Raw genomic sequence first — 16,799 nt, 5'->3', positions numbered from 1 at the left:
TTCTGGATTTTCTCTGTTTAAAACGTCACAAACCATTACCAGAGGAGCCTTTTCTGAAGTATTGTCCTTGGGTACTACATGTTTTATTAAACCATACAAGCACTAAAATATGCAACAAGCATTTTCATCATTCTGATATTTTACAATTGCACACAGTAATGGGTTTCCAGGCTAAAGGGTTCACTGTCATGTAGTTAATCTTGAGTGTATCATCCACTTTATCATCCCTCTTCTCTGAAACGCATCTAGATAGTAAACATTATACAATACATCGTGTTCAATATACAATAAAAATACCCCCCAGTTGTGGTTGTTATACATTTTCTTCTATGTTCAAGCCGCATGTAGTGAGCTCTCTGTCATGGTGCCGTTCCATCTGCCTGTGATGCTGTTTGTTATTCCTCTTTCTTTTTCTGAGAACACGGTAAGCTTTCGCCGGACAGTCTCCCTCATCAAGATTTAATGGCTCCTGGTGAGGACCAAATAAACGCTCTGTGCTATCGCCACTTTGGCTGCGGGGCTAGCATCAGATCGCCGTTATGTCACAGTTTTGGTTGTGCAACGGGAAACCTGCACAGGTGGAAATGATTCTGGTCCCAGCAGGCGGCTATAAACGATAACAGCAGCTCTGATATCTGTCAGAGGGGACGCTGATGAGCCCCATGAATTAGGGTCACCTTGGCGTGTGGTCTGTTTGTGCTTCAGAAATATCTGATGCTTGATGAGTTGTGACATATCGTCAGGCCGTGCACATGCATAAATCTCAGGTTGATCATTCTACTGTTCTTTTCTTTCGTAGCTTCAGTTGTTTTAATTTTAGGTTGAATCAAAGGCTTTTGTGAATTTGCTCCTTGTTACAATTGAAAGTAATTGAGTGTGTTACAGTGCGAATGACAGATATGTGATGTCCATGGTGACCGTGGATGAAGGTAATGGAGCATGTCAGAGGGTAAAGTTGTAAAATCATCAAGTGCAAAATTAATTATAGATACTCAAGACAAAGATGGTCTGTGATATTTAATATGCAGGAAGGTTAATTGCTTGCGCCAGTGCTCTCTATGCTATACAGGCCCAGAGTGGAAATGTAAAGTCAATCCAAAGTGTGTGTAAATTGTGTTGTAAAGGTTAGCGGCAATCGGAAAAGACATCCAAGGTTGTGTTTATTCGGGTACATCCCTGTTGATATTAAGCACATATTTAACAGTACGTGTATCTGTCTGAGCGGAGAGCAGAACGGGCAAGATGGAAGACAGAAGTAAATGATGGCTTGTCAGAGGCAAGAAAGGCTAATCAAAGCATGAGGCTCGGGGAGAGAAATCCAGACCAGTCTGCTGGAAGAGACAGCTCTTCACGAAAAAAGCCCCAGTTAAAGTCTGTGGAGCAGAACAGCCAAGGCCGAGACACAAAATGAAATCTTTCAAAAGGTGAAAAATCAAGTTTGGAGCGGACTGAAGTTATATTCCGAATAGTATGTTAAATCACTGAACTAATGTTAAGAATAATTGCAGTTTTGTTTGCGTTTATTCTCTCCTGGCAAAAAAAAAATATTGTTCAGAAGTCTTTTATTCATCAAGAAGAGCAGGAGGGCACAGCCATGCTAGCATCTCGTAGGCTGCAAGGCAAATACTAGCATGCTAAAATGCTCACAATGCTAACATGCTAATGTTAAGCACGTTCACCATGTTAGTTTAGAGTGTTAGCATGCTGACTTTTGCTTGTCAGAGCTAAACAGCAGCACAGAAAAGCACAGTTGAGGCTGATGGGAATGTCATTAGCAGATCTTTCACATCAGAAGTAGAAGTATTGAAGAGTATTAGAAGTTTGACCTGAAGAGGGCGCCACATGAAATGTGAAATCTGCAAACTTTGTACAATTCATGAATGTCTGAACCAGATTCCAAAGTCAAGACATTTTACTCAGAACCACTAATTTCAATGTCATGGTGGCGATAGAGGAAAAATATATATATATCACCAAAATATATAGGATTCATCTTCTGGGGAACATGACTTTCTATACAAAATGTAGTCTCCATCAGTCAATCCATCAGATATATTTGAGATTTCATTCAGGACCATAGACTGTATGTGGTCAGCACAATCACTGGAGCTGTGCTAGCTAGCGTGGCTAATAATAGCAGATTAGCCTTTATTTGCTTTACATGTATTTGTGGATCCTTTCACTGAGAGCCTTTGGCAACATACAACACCAACTTCTGGATGATTCTGATTGATAACTTGTCAGTTTCTTAGTCCGTCACACAAAGAATGTCAGAAATAATGCTGATTTGGAAACTGCGTGCAGCCTGCCTCTGTTTATCTCAACAAACTCCTCTTTGTCGCTCTGAAAACCAGCCATCATTTAAAAGAACTCGCATGACTTCGATTTTGTACGTCTCCATCTCTTGAGTGATGCAACCATACACCTTAATGTCACAGATTTCCCCTCATCAGACACTGATGCAGTCCTGACCCATGACAGGAGATCATTGGCTCGGTTGGATGACGTTTCAATCATGACTAAAGGCTTTAACGTCTGTCTTTATTTTTCCTTGCTCTGTGTGGTGTCCAGGACTGCAGCATTTGGCGACGTGGCCGCCAAAGACATGATAAATGTAGTAGTAGTTCTCCCTGTTCATGCATGTATGCGCAAAGAAGTGCTGGTGCTGTGGCTGCGGTGATGGATGAGCTGAAATTTTAAGTGTGTGGTCCCTTCGCTGAATAAGTCTTCACTTTGGACCCTTGTGCTCATTCTCTGTTAAGCCGGAATAAAGGCCACCATGTTTCTGCTTTAATACACTTATTTTTGCCTCTGAATTTATTTCCAGCAAGGAAGTGCACAAATCTTTTAGCAGTTATTATGAATCTTTACTGTAGTTTCGACCTAGTTGTCAATGCATGTGTTATGCAGATAGATTTACAGTACAGTATATATAGTTTTTTGGGTTTTTTTTTTTTTAGCTTCTTTGCTTGACAGAAACAACTGGCGGTTGTTTTGGTAATTCCATCACCTTCAAAGGCTTCATGTTGTCTGGTATGGTGCATTTGAATTGTGGAAATCTGTAGCAGAAACAGATTTTTATGTCTCGATAATGATGCTAATAAAGGTTGAAACCCTTAACAGCGTTTGTTTCATGTGGAAAAATAGAGAGCTGTATGGGATGATTTTAAGTGTGAACATACACAATGCATTGTGCAGCAACAGTGTTGTCTCCAGTGTCGCGCTGAAGAATTTCCTGAATGAAAAATAACAGTGTTTTACATCATATGGGAAATGGAGGAATTAGGAATTCTGCATATGAAGTATCTTATTCTAACATTGCATCGGCCTGATTTTTGTCTTCCTTCGTGGCTTAGTTACAGCCGTCAAGTGCCGTTGACACCTCTGTGATTTTGCCTCAATCCACTCTGAGGAGCGTCTGACAGTACAAGCTCTGCCTGGACCTAGATTTGAATAAGCCATTTGTGTTTACAATATGAGCCAGCACTCTCACAAATACTGAAAGAAAAAAAACTGCCTGAATTTGCTAAGCACAATGAGCGCTCTTGACAGTGTTATCAGCAGCGTGCTGCTATATTGACTTTGTAATGTATAAGCAATATGGTACAACATCAAGGCGAGAACGTGTCTTCAGGCTCACATTAGAGGTTGCATTGAAGCAGTCAGTTACTGGCTTTGATCTGCACTTTGGAAAGGATTGCCTGTCGGAATCCTTATCAAAGACTCGACTAACTTACTGCTGCGGAAACTGACAGATTTTGTACCCAAACATCCTCCCCTCCCTGCCAAAAAGAAGAGAAAAATATGTTTAAAATATGTCAAATATGTTGTCGTTTCGTGTGTAGCTACCTCTGGTTTGTTTGTGATAAACAAAATGGAACAGTTTTTAGTTTTTAAATCCAAATTCATGCATTTTTTTTTTCCTTTTCCCCATGAGATTTCATTTTCTGCTTGTCTGACAGCATTGTGAAACAACACGTGTGAGCTAATTAACACAGTTAATAAATGTCTGGACCAGGTCTGTCACTGTTTGCCTGACAGTGACAAAAGGCTCAGCCTCCAGCTGTCAGACTGGCAGCTCCCTGTGAAGATGACTGTACTCAGGCCCATCCAGCCTTGGCTCCTCGTGCAGACCTGCCTCCTGTCATCACGCGCACTTGAAAAGTATTAGCCTCATTATGGATGGCCTCCGTAAATGCTGCTGACAGAGGTATAACTAGCTCCCATAACTTTTGGCTCCCAATGGCAGATGCTTGCTGCCAGACAGTGGAAGAGCTGTTGTCATTTGTCACTTTTTCTGTGGCTGCCACAGACCTGGACCCGGACCAGCTCGTCCTCGGACCAGAAACTCTCACAGGAGTCTGGCGGTTACACTCTGCCTGCCAGCGATCATTTGTCAGCTAACTCAGGAGACGAGCTGAAAGGCTTTAATTTCCAGCGATGATCACCATGATGTCATTTGAATGCATTTCATAAAGTCACTGCACCTCAAATATTATGCTGACTTTTATACGTGTCATTTTGTTTCAGAAATCCCTCCCCTACATTACGAAACCCAGAGCAGTGGTGCAGAAGTTTCAGCCACTTCATCGGCCAGTAAGTGATGAAAGGGTGTGACAGTACATAGTAGACAGCAACAATTATATTCCACAAAGACCCTGTTCTGAAGGACTGAAGCTAACTCAGATTTTTACAGAATACCAATATATCAGCCAATGTTATTTATATTAAAGTGCACATATCCACCATTAACTACTTGTTTATTAGGATGCATATTAGTAGCATATTGGCTCTTAATTACTCATTACAAAGCACTTATTAATGCCTTATTCTGCATGACGACATTCTGCAATTACTAGTCCATTAACTGAGAGTTTTCCCCAACCCTAACCCTTGATAACCCTGACCCCCAGAATAAAGCATTAATAAGTGCTTTATAATGGCTAATCTGCTACTAACATGCTTATTTATTTATATGGATGTAACATAAATACACTGTTTTGGTAAGAATCCCTTAATTTTAGCGAATGAATAGTTTGGTTTGGTTAATAAATAGTGATGTGGTGACATATGTCATATGCACAGTATTACGGTCTTTCAAAATATTTCCATGAGGTAAATTCACTTAACTGTTGTGCATCTTTATACAAAAAAAGAAATATATATATATACACACACACATCCGTGGCCGGATTATTTACCCAAAACACAAAACTTGAAATGACATGAAATATGAAAAGCGCATAAAAATGCAACCTGTAAATCCTTTATTGCTCCAGTTTGCTTTATTGAAAGGTATCATTGTATGTCTGCCCACATGTCACGATGAATAACCTGTCAGTATCACCATGTGATAACACAAAATGTGTTAAATGACAATATGCACATACAATATTCTAATAATAATACATTTCTTGACCTGTAACAGTGTTTATACCATTTTAAAAGTATTTCATGTGTTAAATCTGTTGGCAAGACATTTGAATCTCAAACTGAAAGTTAAATATACAGAACATAAGAAAGTAAACATTCATAAGCCAATTAAATCTTCATACAGCATTTGTCCAGTATAAAAGGATAAAACATACATGGAGATAACGTTTCTAACTGAGGAACTGCAGAACATTAGTATTACATACAGCAGGCGGGAATGTGCATGTAAACATGGAGGGAATTGAAATTGATATTTTATAGCCAGATTCTATCAACCCTCTTGTCTTTCTGTTCATTGGCTTTCATTTGTGTAAATCTGCCACAGAGGAACAGACTAATTCACCTGAGTTATCAGGTCTATCTGAGGCCCAGATAACTTATCATTTGCTCCACTGTGCAAAGCTAATAATGTCAGGGGTGTGCTTGTAATGGTTGCTCAGAATATACAACCTTAATATCTACCACGCAGAGGTGTGTGAGTCTGAACCGTAATGAGAAAATAAAATTCAATTTGCTTGGAGAATTATTTGTGCGGGCATGGTTTCTCCCTAACATTTATGTTGGACGTTTGCAGTGAAATGCAATAAGTGAAAAGGAGTGACTGAAAAAACAAACAGACCATCTGCCTTGAAGGTCTTTTTTTTTGTGTGTGTCACTTGAGTTATTGATTGGTCAGGACAGAGTCAAGGCATATTACCCCTTAAACCAGCCAACACACATTGTAGTGATGTTAGTTGTTATGCTCTTTACAAGTGTAGCTGCAGTGGGTTTCATTGGATACGTTTTGGATTGCAGCTCTGTAATCTGGGCTAATGGATTGTGCGATATCATATCTGAAATAATCTCCCCAAACAAAGCCCAGCTGAGTTCAATGTGGGGAGGCTGGACAATGTTATCAAGCTTTGCAGGCTGTTTGTGAAGCCCTTTCAGGCCTGTGTGTGTGTGTGTGTGTGTGTGTGTGTGAGGGAAACTGAGGTAGGGGGGTGTTTTTCGGGATAATGAATCCATCACCAGTGTCTGCACTTGTGCAGCCAAAGAGCTGACTTCTGTGACAAAGTGGCCTGCCGCTCAGCATCCCTGCAGCACAGCCCTGCTAATAGCAGCAACCTCTGCTTAATGTCCTGACGCTAATGAATTCATGGAATTAACTTTCAGAGCCGAACAAACTGATAAAAGAAACAGAATTTCAGTGTAGATTAGGTGGTAGGAATTAGATTGGTGTTTTTCTGCTATCTTGCCTCTACCTGCAGTTGTTGCCGTTGTAGTGCCTGCTTGCACGCATGCACACACGCACATACACACACAGACCCAGACGTTGAATGTCTTGAGATGAACAATTAATTGAACAGTGCACATTGTTTGGATCCTTGATGGATGCATTGTTTAGCTCAGGTGGAGATTACAAGTCTTATAATTTCATTGTTTTTGCCTCACAATGTATCAAATGTGTCAGAAGTGAAAGCCACATTTGTTCTCCTGGGTGCGGGCTGCTTGACAGTCAATATTTTGGAAACATTTGTATCAGCAGCAAATGGATGCTGAGTTGTAGCCACAGGCCGGTATCACAAAGTCACATCACCTACTGGCAAACACTGCACGGCTCAGATAGGACCTGCTGCTATGCCATAGTGGGGCTTGTTTGGACTCGGGGGCCATGGTGATGGTGACCATGTGGTGCTCAGACAGAGAACGGCAGATTAGTGACCCAGACTTAAAACACTTGCAAGGAGTTCCCTGCTGGTGTCCGAACTGATCCAGACAAATCAGCTTCCCACAATGCTCAGGTGCACCAGTTCCTCCTCAGCTGTTCAACACGGTTTAATTTGAAGAAGCTTTGTCTGTCTCAAGTGTTCAAAGTTCTCCCTGTTTTTGTGATTTTAAGGTGTCTGATAAAGGACTTTGAGGCACGTCCATCAGTGACCCACCTCCTGGAGCATCCCTTCATCAAGCAGGCCCACGGCAAAGACGTGGCACTCCGACAGCAGTTAGCTGCTCTCATCCAGGAGCAGCAAGAAGCGGGCTGCAAAACCAAAACCAAGTAAGTCCACTGATTTTCCGCTCTGAAATCGCAGAAGAAATAATATGCTGCAATGAGATTTGTGTGCTGTCATAGGAGATCTCTGTTGCAGCAGAGGGGCATTGACCGAGTGGTGATATTTTTTCTGTCCAGTAGGGGGCAGGGTCTCATCTTCTTATGCTCAGGACCGCTGATGAGCCCCAGTAATGGACAATACAGTTTGTGATTAAAGCGAAGTTAGAGGAGTGTGACTAATTCAGAAGGAGTGATTGTGCTGACTAACCTTAGATTAATAAATGCCATTTAGGCCAGTGGATGTGGCAACCATTCTTATCGGGAGTCCTTAGTATAAAGCACTTCCCCGCCTGTGCGATTAAACTAATGATGGAGTAAATATTCTGCTCAAGATTGATTTTCTTATGAAAATAGGTGACATTTCAGCTGCACTGCCTTCTTTTTGCATGGCTTTGAAGGAGCTAATTAGGGTTTTTTTCCTTACAGATTGTAATAGCAGCTACATTACTGTACAAGCTGTTTTGTATAGGTAAATACGCACAGATGAAGAGATATGTATAGACAGAGAAGGTGATTCTATGAGGTTTTATCCTAAAATATGTCATGATGAATAGTTTAATCTCAGATACTCTCATGGCAGCAAATGACAGAGCAGAAAGTCTCCTGTTATTTACCGGAGAAATACTGACTTTGGCAATGCTTAATCTTCATTATAAAGGAGTTCGCTGAACCTGCCCTTGACTGAGAGTCTTGATGTTGTGCCAGCTCTGTTTACTCCCGAGAGTGTGCAGAGTCGGTGCCTGAGCCTGATCCCAAATTCCTGTCCACAGTGAAAGTGGATAATGGGATTAGGAGCTTGTAGGGCGAGAACTGGGCTCGCCCGGTTTAGTCTCTCATGCCACAGATCAGTGCACAATGACTCCAGATAAGAATAAAGACATAGAGAACTTAAAAGTAGCTACCGTAGGTGGAATGGTGTGATTTACTTCAAAGCCGGAGAGAGGTAGAAGCTAGAGCTCTCAAGTCCTCCTCTCAAGGGACATGATGACAAGTATTCACTTTAGAGGGACCAGATATTGAACATGTGACTTCATTTCTGCGTTGTTGCATTTACACTATATTCAGAATACAAAATGAATACAAAGGCAGAGGAGGAAACAGTTCCTAACCTGAAGATTGAATATTTTTATTCTTGATGTGATTAATTATTTCTTATAATACAATATAGATGCATCTTGTGAATGAAATCTTTTATTGTTTTAGCAGTGTTCGTAGCAGCCAGATGTGTCTGGATGCTTTTTCAATAGCTTTCATTTAATTGGCATAGTTGCTGTTTTTCCTATATTTTTTCTCAATTGTCAACAAATCCAAACAAATGAAAAGACCAAAATCAACACTTTGTTAGTCAAACTGCTTTCTGACTTCTCGTCTGTGACGCTCAGCCTTCAAGTACATTTGTTCCTAAATCTCACAAATATGTAGTTTCCCTTTTTAAAAAGTGACAAAATAACAAAACAGCTAGCCATTATTATGATGAGTAAAAATTACTGAAAAAGGAGTAAATAGTGCATTATGTGTGGACTATTTTCAGCTGAGGACTGATACACAGTTGGTGCTAAGGAACCGTTTGCTCCACCGTTTCTCAAGTTTAAACTTAGCCTGTAATTTAGGTGCTATTAGTGGAGGTTTACTTATAACTAAATTAAAACAGGCTGAACCACACAAACTAGTTTTTATGTACAGTAGAGATTAGTTGTCGCTTAATATTTAATCCCAGTAACTGTTGCATAGCTAGCTGAGCTAAATGTCAAAACAAACCTTAGCTTGCTCATATACTTCTGTCCTATCAAGACTGAAGAGTAAAAGAGGTAATATTAAAATATTACATTACGGCATATCTGACCACTTCATTAAAAGGCTGTTTAATGAAAACACCAAACAAAAATGATATAATATACCTCAAACTACAAATGTTAATGCTAAGGAAGTTAGACTAAATCACTAGAGAGGGCCGATTAGCATGACTGGATATTTCCCACTCATTCTAACCTGCATAAATAGTAATAACTCTGAAGCATAATTCTCCATTTATGCATGTTTGAATGAAACATAGTCGGACGTATAGTGAATGAGCATGTTAATTATATCACCTCTTTATTAATTTTGACAGTTTTGTTTCAGTTAGTGATGCTGCAGTGCTACAGTGGCCTTTTGTTTGCATATGCTAATTGTTAGCTTTTCCCTTGAAGGTGCCACAAATGTTTCCTAGCACCAAATTAACACATTACTAAAGCTTTTATTGGTGCAACTCGATTTAGTAAGTCACACTATAAGCCTATGACTACATATGATAAGGAATAAGCTATAATATGTATGAAGAAGAGAGGGTCGCACACAGAAATGAATTGTTTAATCAGTTATTTCAGTCATGGCATGGAAGGAAGTGATTAAACGATGGTGCACGAGTGAGTAACCCTCTCTTCTTTATACATAGACAGAGGTATTTAGGATAATACACCAGCTGGTCAGAGCGCAGTGGCAACCTTATAAATAGATTAATCTATTATAGCAGTCACTTGCTAAGCTAGAGGCTTTGGCTGTTAGTAAGATCAATTCAGTGTCAGGTTTGGTCTTTTCATAGGATTTGATGACAATAAAACAAGTGGAAATCATATCCAAGCTTATTCTCTAAATTTCATTGAAGTGGCTGATGCATTGGAGTCTACTGTGCATATCTACAGACACACATATAGACGCATAAAGCAGTAGACACAGCCCTCTTTTGCTCTCGTTCACTCACTCGCTGGTGTCCCCTGAGGTTTTCCACAGTCCCGTGGAGCCAGCTGGCTCCGTGTTGACCTCTGCCCACGGGGGCTCATTGGAGAGTGATAGGTCAAAACGCAGATGAAGTGCAATCACAGTCTGTGATAATGGGAGATGTGTCCCCTGGGAGGGCTTTAAGGGCTTCACACAAACCTTGGAAGTGACTGGGTCTTACATCCGGCCAGTCAAACTACTGTTTCTCATTTGGTGGCCGCTTTACAGCTTTCTGAGGCATTATCATGTCCTTGGCTTCACGCAGGCACGAGCGGATCAATACTCGTAAAACCCTCATAATAGAGAGCTGTCCCGATGATGATCTGGTAAACCTGGAGTTCTTAGATGAGGTAAGATTTAATGTGTTTATCTCATCATGCATTGATCGGTCCAGGGTACAATCTTGTTGATGCTGTATGTGTTTTTTTTTTTCCTGCAGGAGACAATAATCAGCCATCTCCAGAAGAGGTATGACGAGCTGCAGGTATACACTTATGTTGGTGACATCCTCATCGCTCTCAATCCTTTCCAGAATCTCAGCATCTACTCTCCCCAGGTTGGTTATGGACCAGTCAAACACAATGGAAACAATGAATGATTGCTCACCAGTCATTCCACTCGTCATTCCACTTTTAAGCCGATGTGTCTGTCCGTCAGCTGGTCCACTACTTTGATGCGGACTGAAATATCTCAACAACAATTTAATGAATTGTCATGGAATTTTTGTACAGATGTTCACGGTCCTTCCTTCTTTCTTATAACCATCTTTGTTTTTAGTGAAATGTCTCAAGAACTACTGGATGGATTTTCCTGAAATTTAGTACAGACATTCACCCCTCAGGAATTGTAATAACATGGTGATCCCTCATTAGGTCACACTTTCAGTTTGTCCAATACTTTATGACCGAATACCTGCCAACAGTCCCATCAGCTCCAGCTGCACTTTGTATTTAATGCTGATTAGCAAGTGTTTGCATGATAACATGCTCAACTGAAGGTGGAGTTTTTTGGAATTGAAACTGAGTGCCTTGTGTATGCATGTGTCCTCTCTTAGTTCTCTAAGCTGTACCACGGTGTGAAGCGAGCTGACAACCCTCCACACATCTTTGCTACAGCAGATGCTGCCTACAGAGGCATGGTGACGTTCTGCAAAGACCAGGTATTCTACCGAAAAATCATTTAATGGGTGGGGTCATCTAAAGCTGTGTCTGCCAAGTGGCCAAGTCTGTCTTGGTTAATGAAAGGGAAATGTGAGTAATCTAAATATTTCTTGCTTGATTTAGTCACTAGATTTGTTTCCCTTTGTTTTAGTGTATCATCATCAGTGGGGAGAGCGGTGCGGGGAAAACAGAGAGCGCTCATTTGATTGTTCAACATCTCACCTTCTTGGGAAAGGTATAGTAGCAGCACTGTCATCCACTGATTGTTAAATTTGCATAAACTTTAAAGTGTATTGAAAGTATACCACAGTTTATTAAAAGAAACATGTTGTTGCTCTCAGGCAAACAATCGGACGCTGCGTGAGAAGATCTTGCAGGTGAACCCTCTCGTAGAGGCCTTTGGAAACGCCTGCACAGCCATCAATGACAACTCCAGCCGCTTCGGCAAATACCTGGAGATGAAGTTCACGCCCACTGGAGCGGTCATCGGGGCCAAGATATCCGAGTACCTGCTGGAGAAGTCGAGGGTCATCAAACAGGCTACGTACGTGCTGCTCAGGCTTGGTCTGATTGGAGTTTCCTCTGTTATATTTCTGACCGATGGGTTTGTTTTCTTTCAGGGGGGAGAAAAACTTCCACATATTTTATTACATATATGCTGGGCTTTACCACCAAGACAAGCTGAAGGCCTACAGTCTACCAGACAGGACGCCTCCCAGGTTGGCACAGCAGTTTGACTTAGACATTTTTATAGTGCCCCTGTCATCTTTCCCTCCCTATCATGGTGATAACATTGATCGTCATCATGCGCATCTGCAGGTATATTGACAGTCAGCACTGCAAAGTGATGCAAGACATTGTCTCCAGCACACTGTACAAAGAGCAGTTTGATGCAATCCAGGAGTGCTTCCGAAATATCGGCTTCACCGAAGAGGTACTTTCGTGCTTGATCAAACAGGGTATTTGGTTGAGGATCATTTAAGTGCTTTGATATTTGTGTTTTTTCTTCTCTCTTTTTTCCCCTTTAGGAGGTCAACTCTGTTTACAGGATCCTCTCAGCCATTTTAAACACCGGCAATATTGAATTTGCTGCCATCACATCTCAGCACCAGACTGATAAGAGTGAAGTGCCTAACTCAGAGGCCTTAGAGAACGGTGAGATCCGATACATCAGGCGATGTGTGTTCTTGCTTTAGCAGGAGGAAGCAGAGGAGGAGCGAGTTTGTGTTGTGATTTAGATTATATTAAAGAGGGGAGCCTCTTTTATGTTTTATTCCTCCTTTTGTGATGATTTAAGGACTGCACTCTGTAGTAAAATGCCCTCCTTCTCTGCAGACTTTTCCTGGATGGATGATTTTTAAAGGACTTGAGTTGTGCTTTAAGAGGGAACCTTTTAGGGAAATGTGTTCATGGGTCTCTGTGTTGTGTTTTCTATGTTGTGTAATAATTTATGTTTTGTACGATAGCTTGTTATTTTGTGCCACTTTTATTGTGCATAATACAAACTGCACAATGAATCAGTCTTATCTTGTTACCCAGGAAATAGAGGGAAAAACATTTTCGGTTCACAGTAGAAAGCATTATATATACCAAAGCATAGAACCGCTTCCCATTTACATAAAAAATGTAAAGAAGCTAAGACAGCCACAGTCAAAGATTTTATGCTAATGATAAAGGCAGTTGAGCTCTTGATTATCAAATTGATTAACTCTCTCGTCTCTCCCCTCAGCCGCGTCTCTCCTCAGCATCGGCCCTGAGGAGCTCCAGGAGGCGCTGACCTCCCAGTGTGTGGTCACCAGAGGCGAGACCATCATCCGCACCAACACCGTGGACAAAGCCGCCGACGTCCGAGACGCCATGTCCAAGGCCTTGTACGGACGCCTCTTCAGCTGGATAGTCAACCGCATCAACTCCCTGCTGCAGCCTGACACGAACGTCTGGTGAGTGTACGCTGGTGATGAACATCTGTGCGGACGTTCACTCTCACTCTCTCTTCTTCGATTATCTCGAGCGATTGCGCGGAGTTTCTGCAGGGCTCTGATGACCTTTGTGGAAGTCTGCAGAGGTAGATGCAAACATGCAGAGGAGAATATCAATGGGCAAGCGCAAGACAAGTAAAAGGAGAGCCAAAAAAAAAAAAAAAGTTTAATAAATTTTTGATACAGAGTTGCGTGCAGAGAAAATAATGTTCAGATGATTAAAAAGACTTCAGAGAGACTGCAAAGAGGCTGTTCATTGATCCAAAAGAATCCCTTCATAAATATGAGCGTCGACTGTCAAGGAGTCGTCTCTCAGAGATGTACAAAAGCCAGAGTTCCTGTCTGCATTCCAGTCATCTTTGCTGTTTCCTTATTGCCATTAATAACGCGGTAGCACAGGCTAAAGGTGACCTCTGCATATAGTGGGTAATGGCAGACCATGAAAAGTAGCAGCTGAAGCACTGAATATGAAATGCAGGGTGTTAAGTCTTCATGCTGTGTTGTAGAAATGACTACTGTTTGTGCAGATATTGAAAATGAGTGGAGGTTAAATCAATAGAGACTGAAATCAAACCATTTAAGAAGCTCTTTCTTTTTGACTGCTTATGTTTGTGATTTCTCGTCAGGCTACGAGGCCGCACAGACCAACGCTCTGTATTTGGGTTGAACTTGGATTATCATGAAAGTTTTATCAATTAATATGGCTGCTGGGGATTTGCTTGTTCCATTACATAGAAGAATAAGTTTGTTTGTCCCCTTTTCCTCCTTTGAAGTGCCGCAGAGAGCGGCATGAATGTGGGAATCCTGGACATCTTTGGATTTGAAAACTTCAAGAAGAACTCGTTTGAACAACTGTGCATCAACATTGCAAACGAGCAGATCCAGTTTTACTTCAACCAGCACATATTTGCCCTGGAACAGGTGAGTCTGTCACACAGACAGAGGTTACTGATAGCATGTATGTGCGGATGCGTCATGCTTAAGATGTCACGTAATGTGTTTGCTATGAAAGCATCCTCAAAAGCAATAAAACATATTGAGAAAAATAAACTCCCTTTAACACGCTGTTATGGAAATGAGTCATTTTAGCATTGTTTGTGTGTTTTCACATCCACCAGTGCAGGGACGCTCTCAACATGAGCATTTTGCTTTTAGTCGGGCTGTGATGTGTAAAGGATTGTTTGTACTGTTGTGCGCCACCAAATGACTCTCTTAATTGATTTAATGAAGTTGTTTTCCCTGAAGTGCGAGAAGTCTTTATTTTCCTTGATGGAATGAAGAGACATTAATCAAGAAGCATTTTGCCATAATGCCTTTTAGTCTGCCGTAACTTTGCAGCAGTCCTTTTAAATGAAAAAAACAAGGTAAGACAGGGCAATTTTATTTGTATAGCACCTTTTATTACAAGCAAACTCAACCTGTTTTGCATTTAAATGCATACATCAACACGTGTACAGAGGTATACAAATATGCAAACAAAATAATTAATTGAGGCAGGATTTCTCACACGAAAAGCGCTAATACTCCCTGGAAATAAGGCCTGTGGAAAAGTTTCTCTTCCACAAACAAGTGCGAGCTGCCCCCGATGAAGGGCTGGTGCTCAGCTGAGAAGGGATTTTTATTTGGTGTAGACGTCTTCAGTCTTGCAGTACACAGAAGCTGATTATTCTGAATTAATGACTTAAACATGAGGACGGTTTAGATCCATTGGTTCCACTTTATTAGGAAAATATATATTTAAAACAACTTTTTGATCTGAAATTAAATAGATGCAATAATATGATATGACTCTGGGTTATTTGCAAAGTGAAATAAATTATGAATAAGTAAGTGGCTCTATTTGTTAGTTCAGAGCTGCTCTGTGTTATGCAGTGAGTAAAAGACTCTATTATGCTGTAAACTTCAGCCATAGACACACACAGGCGGCTGGAGCTGTTTGGTTTTGTTGATTAGAAACTCATTTTTTCCCCCCACATATTCACAAATCATATTTAGCCCAGATTGTTTAATGGGGTCATTTAGAGAAATCATTAACTAGATTATGCTGCATTCACTGGTTCTAATTAGATGGAATACCAGAGCGAGGGGGTGGATGCCAGCCTGGTGGAGTACGAGGACAACAGGCCCATCCTGGACATGTTCCTGCAGAAGCCCATGGGCCTGCTGTCCCTGATGGACGAGGAGAGCCGCTTCCCTCAGGCCACCGACCAGACTTTAGTGGGTAAGACTGGAGCTCCTCCTGCAACACACTCAAACAAAGAAAAACCATGAAAAACGATTGCAAGGTCAGAGGTCACTGCTCCTTTGAATATAGCTACAGTTCTTGCCACACAGTGTAAACATTTTTCATTTTGCCTTCTTCATTTCTTGCCCGCAGATAAATTTGAGGACAATTTGCGCTGCAAGTACTTCTGGATACCAAAACGCGTGGAGCTTTGTTTTGGGATTCAGCATTATGCAGGGAAGGTATGAGAAGAGTCTTTGAATGTATGCAACAAACAGCCTGCTGCCTTGTTCACTGGTGTGACGAGGGTCCAAATTTAGCCATGTATTAACAATAATTAAAACACCTGTCACATGTGCGAGGCGAGGCAAAGCCACATTCTACTTATTGTAGAACCACAGTTATTAGAGCAATCAGAAGTTGTTGCTATTGAGAATTTAATATGCAAGATTAGTCTGTGCTGCGATTAATTGATCATATTTATTGACTTTCAGCGATGATATGATCATACTGTCTTTCACCAAATTCGGTTGTTAGAAATATAACAAAATTAGTCTGCAGAGCAGTTGAACAGCTCATAGGTCTTTTTCCACAGCAGACGTTTTGCCTTGTTTTTGCAGGAAAATCACACGTTACTAACCACATGGCTCTGTTTTATTTAAGTGTCGCAGTCAGCCATGATGGTATGATGATGAACAGTACCAGGACTGAAACTGGAGCAGCTAAATGAAATTCAGCCATGATCAGTTTGTGTTTTTCCTACCATGACATGTCAAAATGTTCTTTCTGATAAGGCCTGTTCCCGTAACATCCTGTTCACACATGATCTCATTTGCCATGTTATGTGTTGATATCAGAAAAATGCAGTAATAACTGATTTCAGCCATATTGCCTGGCCCTATAGAAGAGGTAATGACCAATCAGATTGTCTCTTTAAAATCTGAAAATTAGTCAGACTGCTTGTTCTGTCCCACTCGACAGGTAATGTACAACGTGAATGGGTTTTTGGAGAAGAACAGAGACACTCTTCCTGCAGACATCGTTGTGGTTCTGAGAACATCGGAGAACAAACTTTTGCAGCAGCTTTTTTCCAGCCCCTTAACTAAAACAGGTATGCTATGAAAAATACAGCAACGTAGAACATCTCAGCCACT

The 16,799-nt window shown here is 41.1% G+C and overlaps 1 protein-coding gene across 1 annotated transcript in view; it reads left to right on the top strand.

Annotated features, from left to right (window-relative positions):
* myo3b (myosin IIIB) overlaps positions 1-16,799 on the top strand; it is a 64,568-nt gene that overhangs the window by 13,106 nt on the left and 34,663 nt on the right. The window contains exons 10-24 of the mRNA XM_041951066.1: positions 4,531-4,596; positions 7,316-7,471; positions 10,548-10,632; positions 10,722-10,838; positions 11,337-11,441; positions 11,594-11,677; positions 11,784-11,986; positions 12,063-12,161; positions 12,262-12,376; positions 12,471-12,597; positions 13,172-13,382; positions 14,195-14,342; positions 15,489-15,642; positions 15,799-15,887; positions 16,627-16,756. Of these exons, the coding sequence (XP_041807000.1) occupies positions 4,531-4,596; positions 7,316-7,471; positions 10,548-10,632; positions 10,722-10,838; positions 11,337-11,441; positions 11,594-11,677; positions 11,784-11,986; positions 12,063-12,161; positions 12,262-12,376; positions 12,471-12,597; positions 13,172-13,382; positions 14,195-14,342; positions 15,489-15,642; positions 15,799-15,887; positions 16,627-16,756 (1,889 nt within the window). The remainder of the gene's footprint in view (positions 1-4,530; positions 4,597-7,315; positions 7,472-10,547; positions 10,633-10,721; positions 10,839-11,336; positions 11,442-11,593; positions 11,678-11,783; positions 11,987-12,062; positions 12,162-12,261; positions 12,377-12,470; positions 12,598-13,171; positions 13,383-14,194; positions 14,343-15,488; positions 15,643-15,798; positions 15,888-16,626; positions 16,757-16,799) is intronic.

Source organism: Chelmon rostratus, chromosome 13 (genome assembly GCF_017976325.1).
Source record: "Chelmon rostratus isolate fCheRos1 chromosome 13, fCheRos1.pri, whole genome shotgun sequence".
Lineage (NCBI taxonomy): Eukaryota > Metazoa > Chordata > Actinopteri > Chaetodontiformes > Chaetodontidae > Chelmon > Chelmon rostratus.
This window is presented reverse-complemented; position numbering and strand designations above follow the sequence as displayed.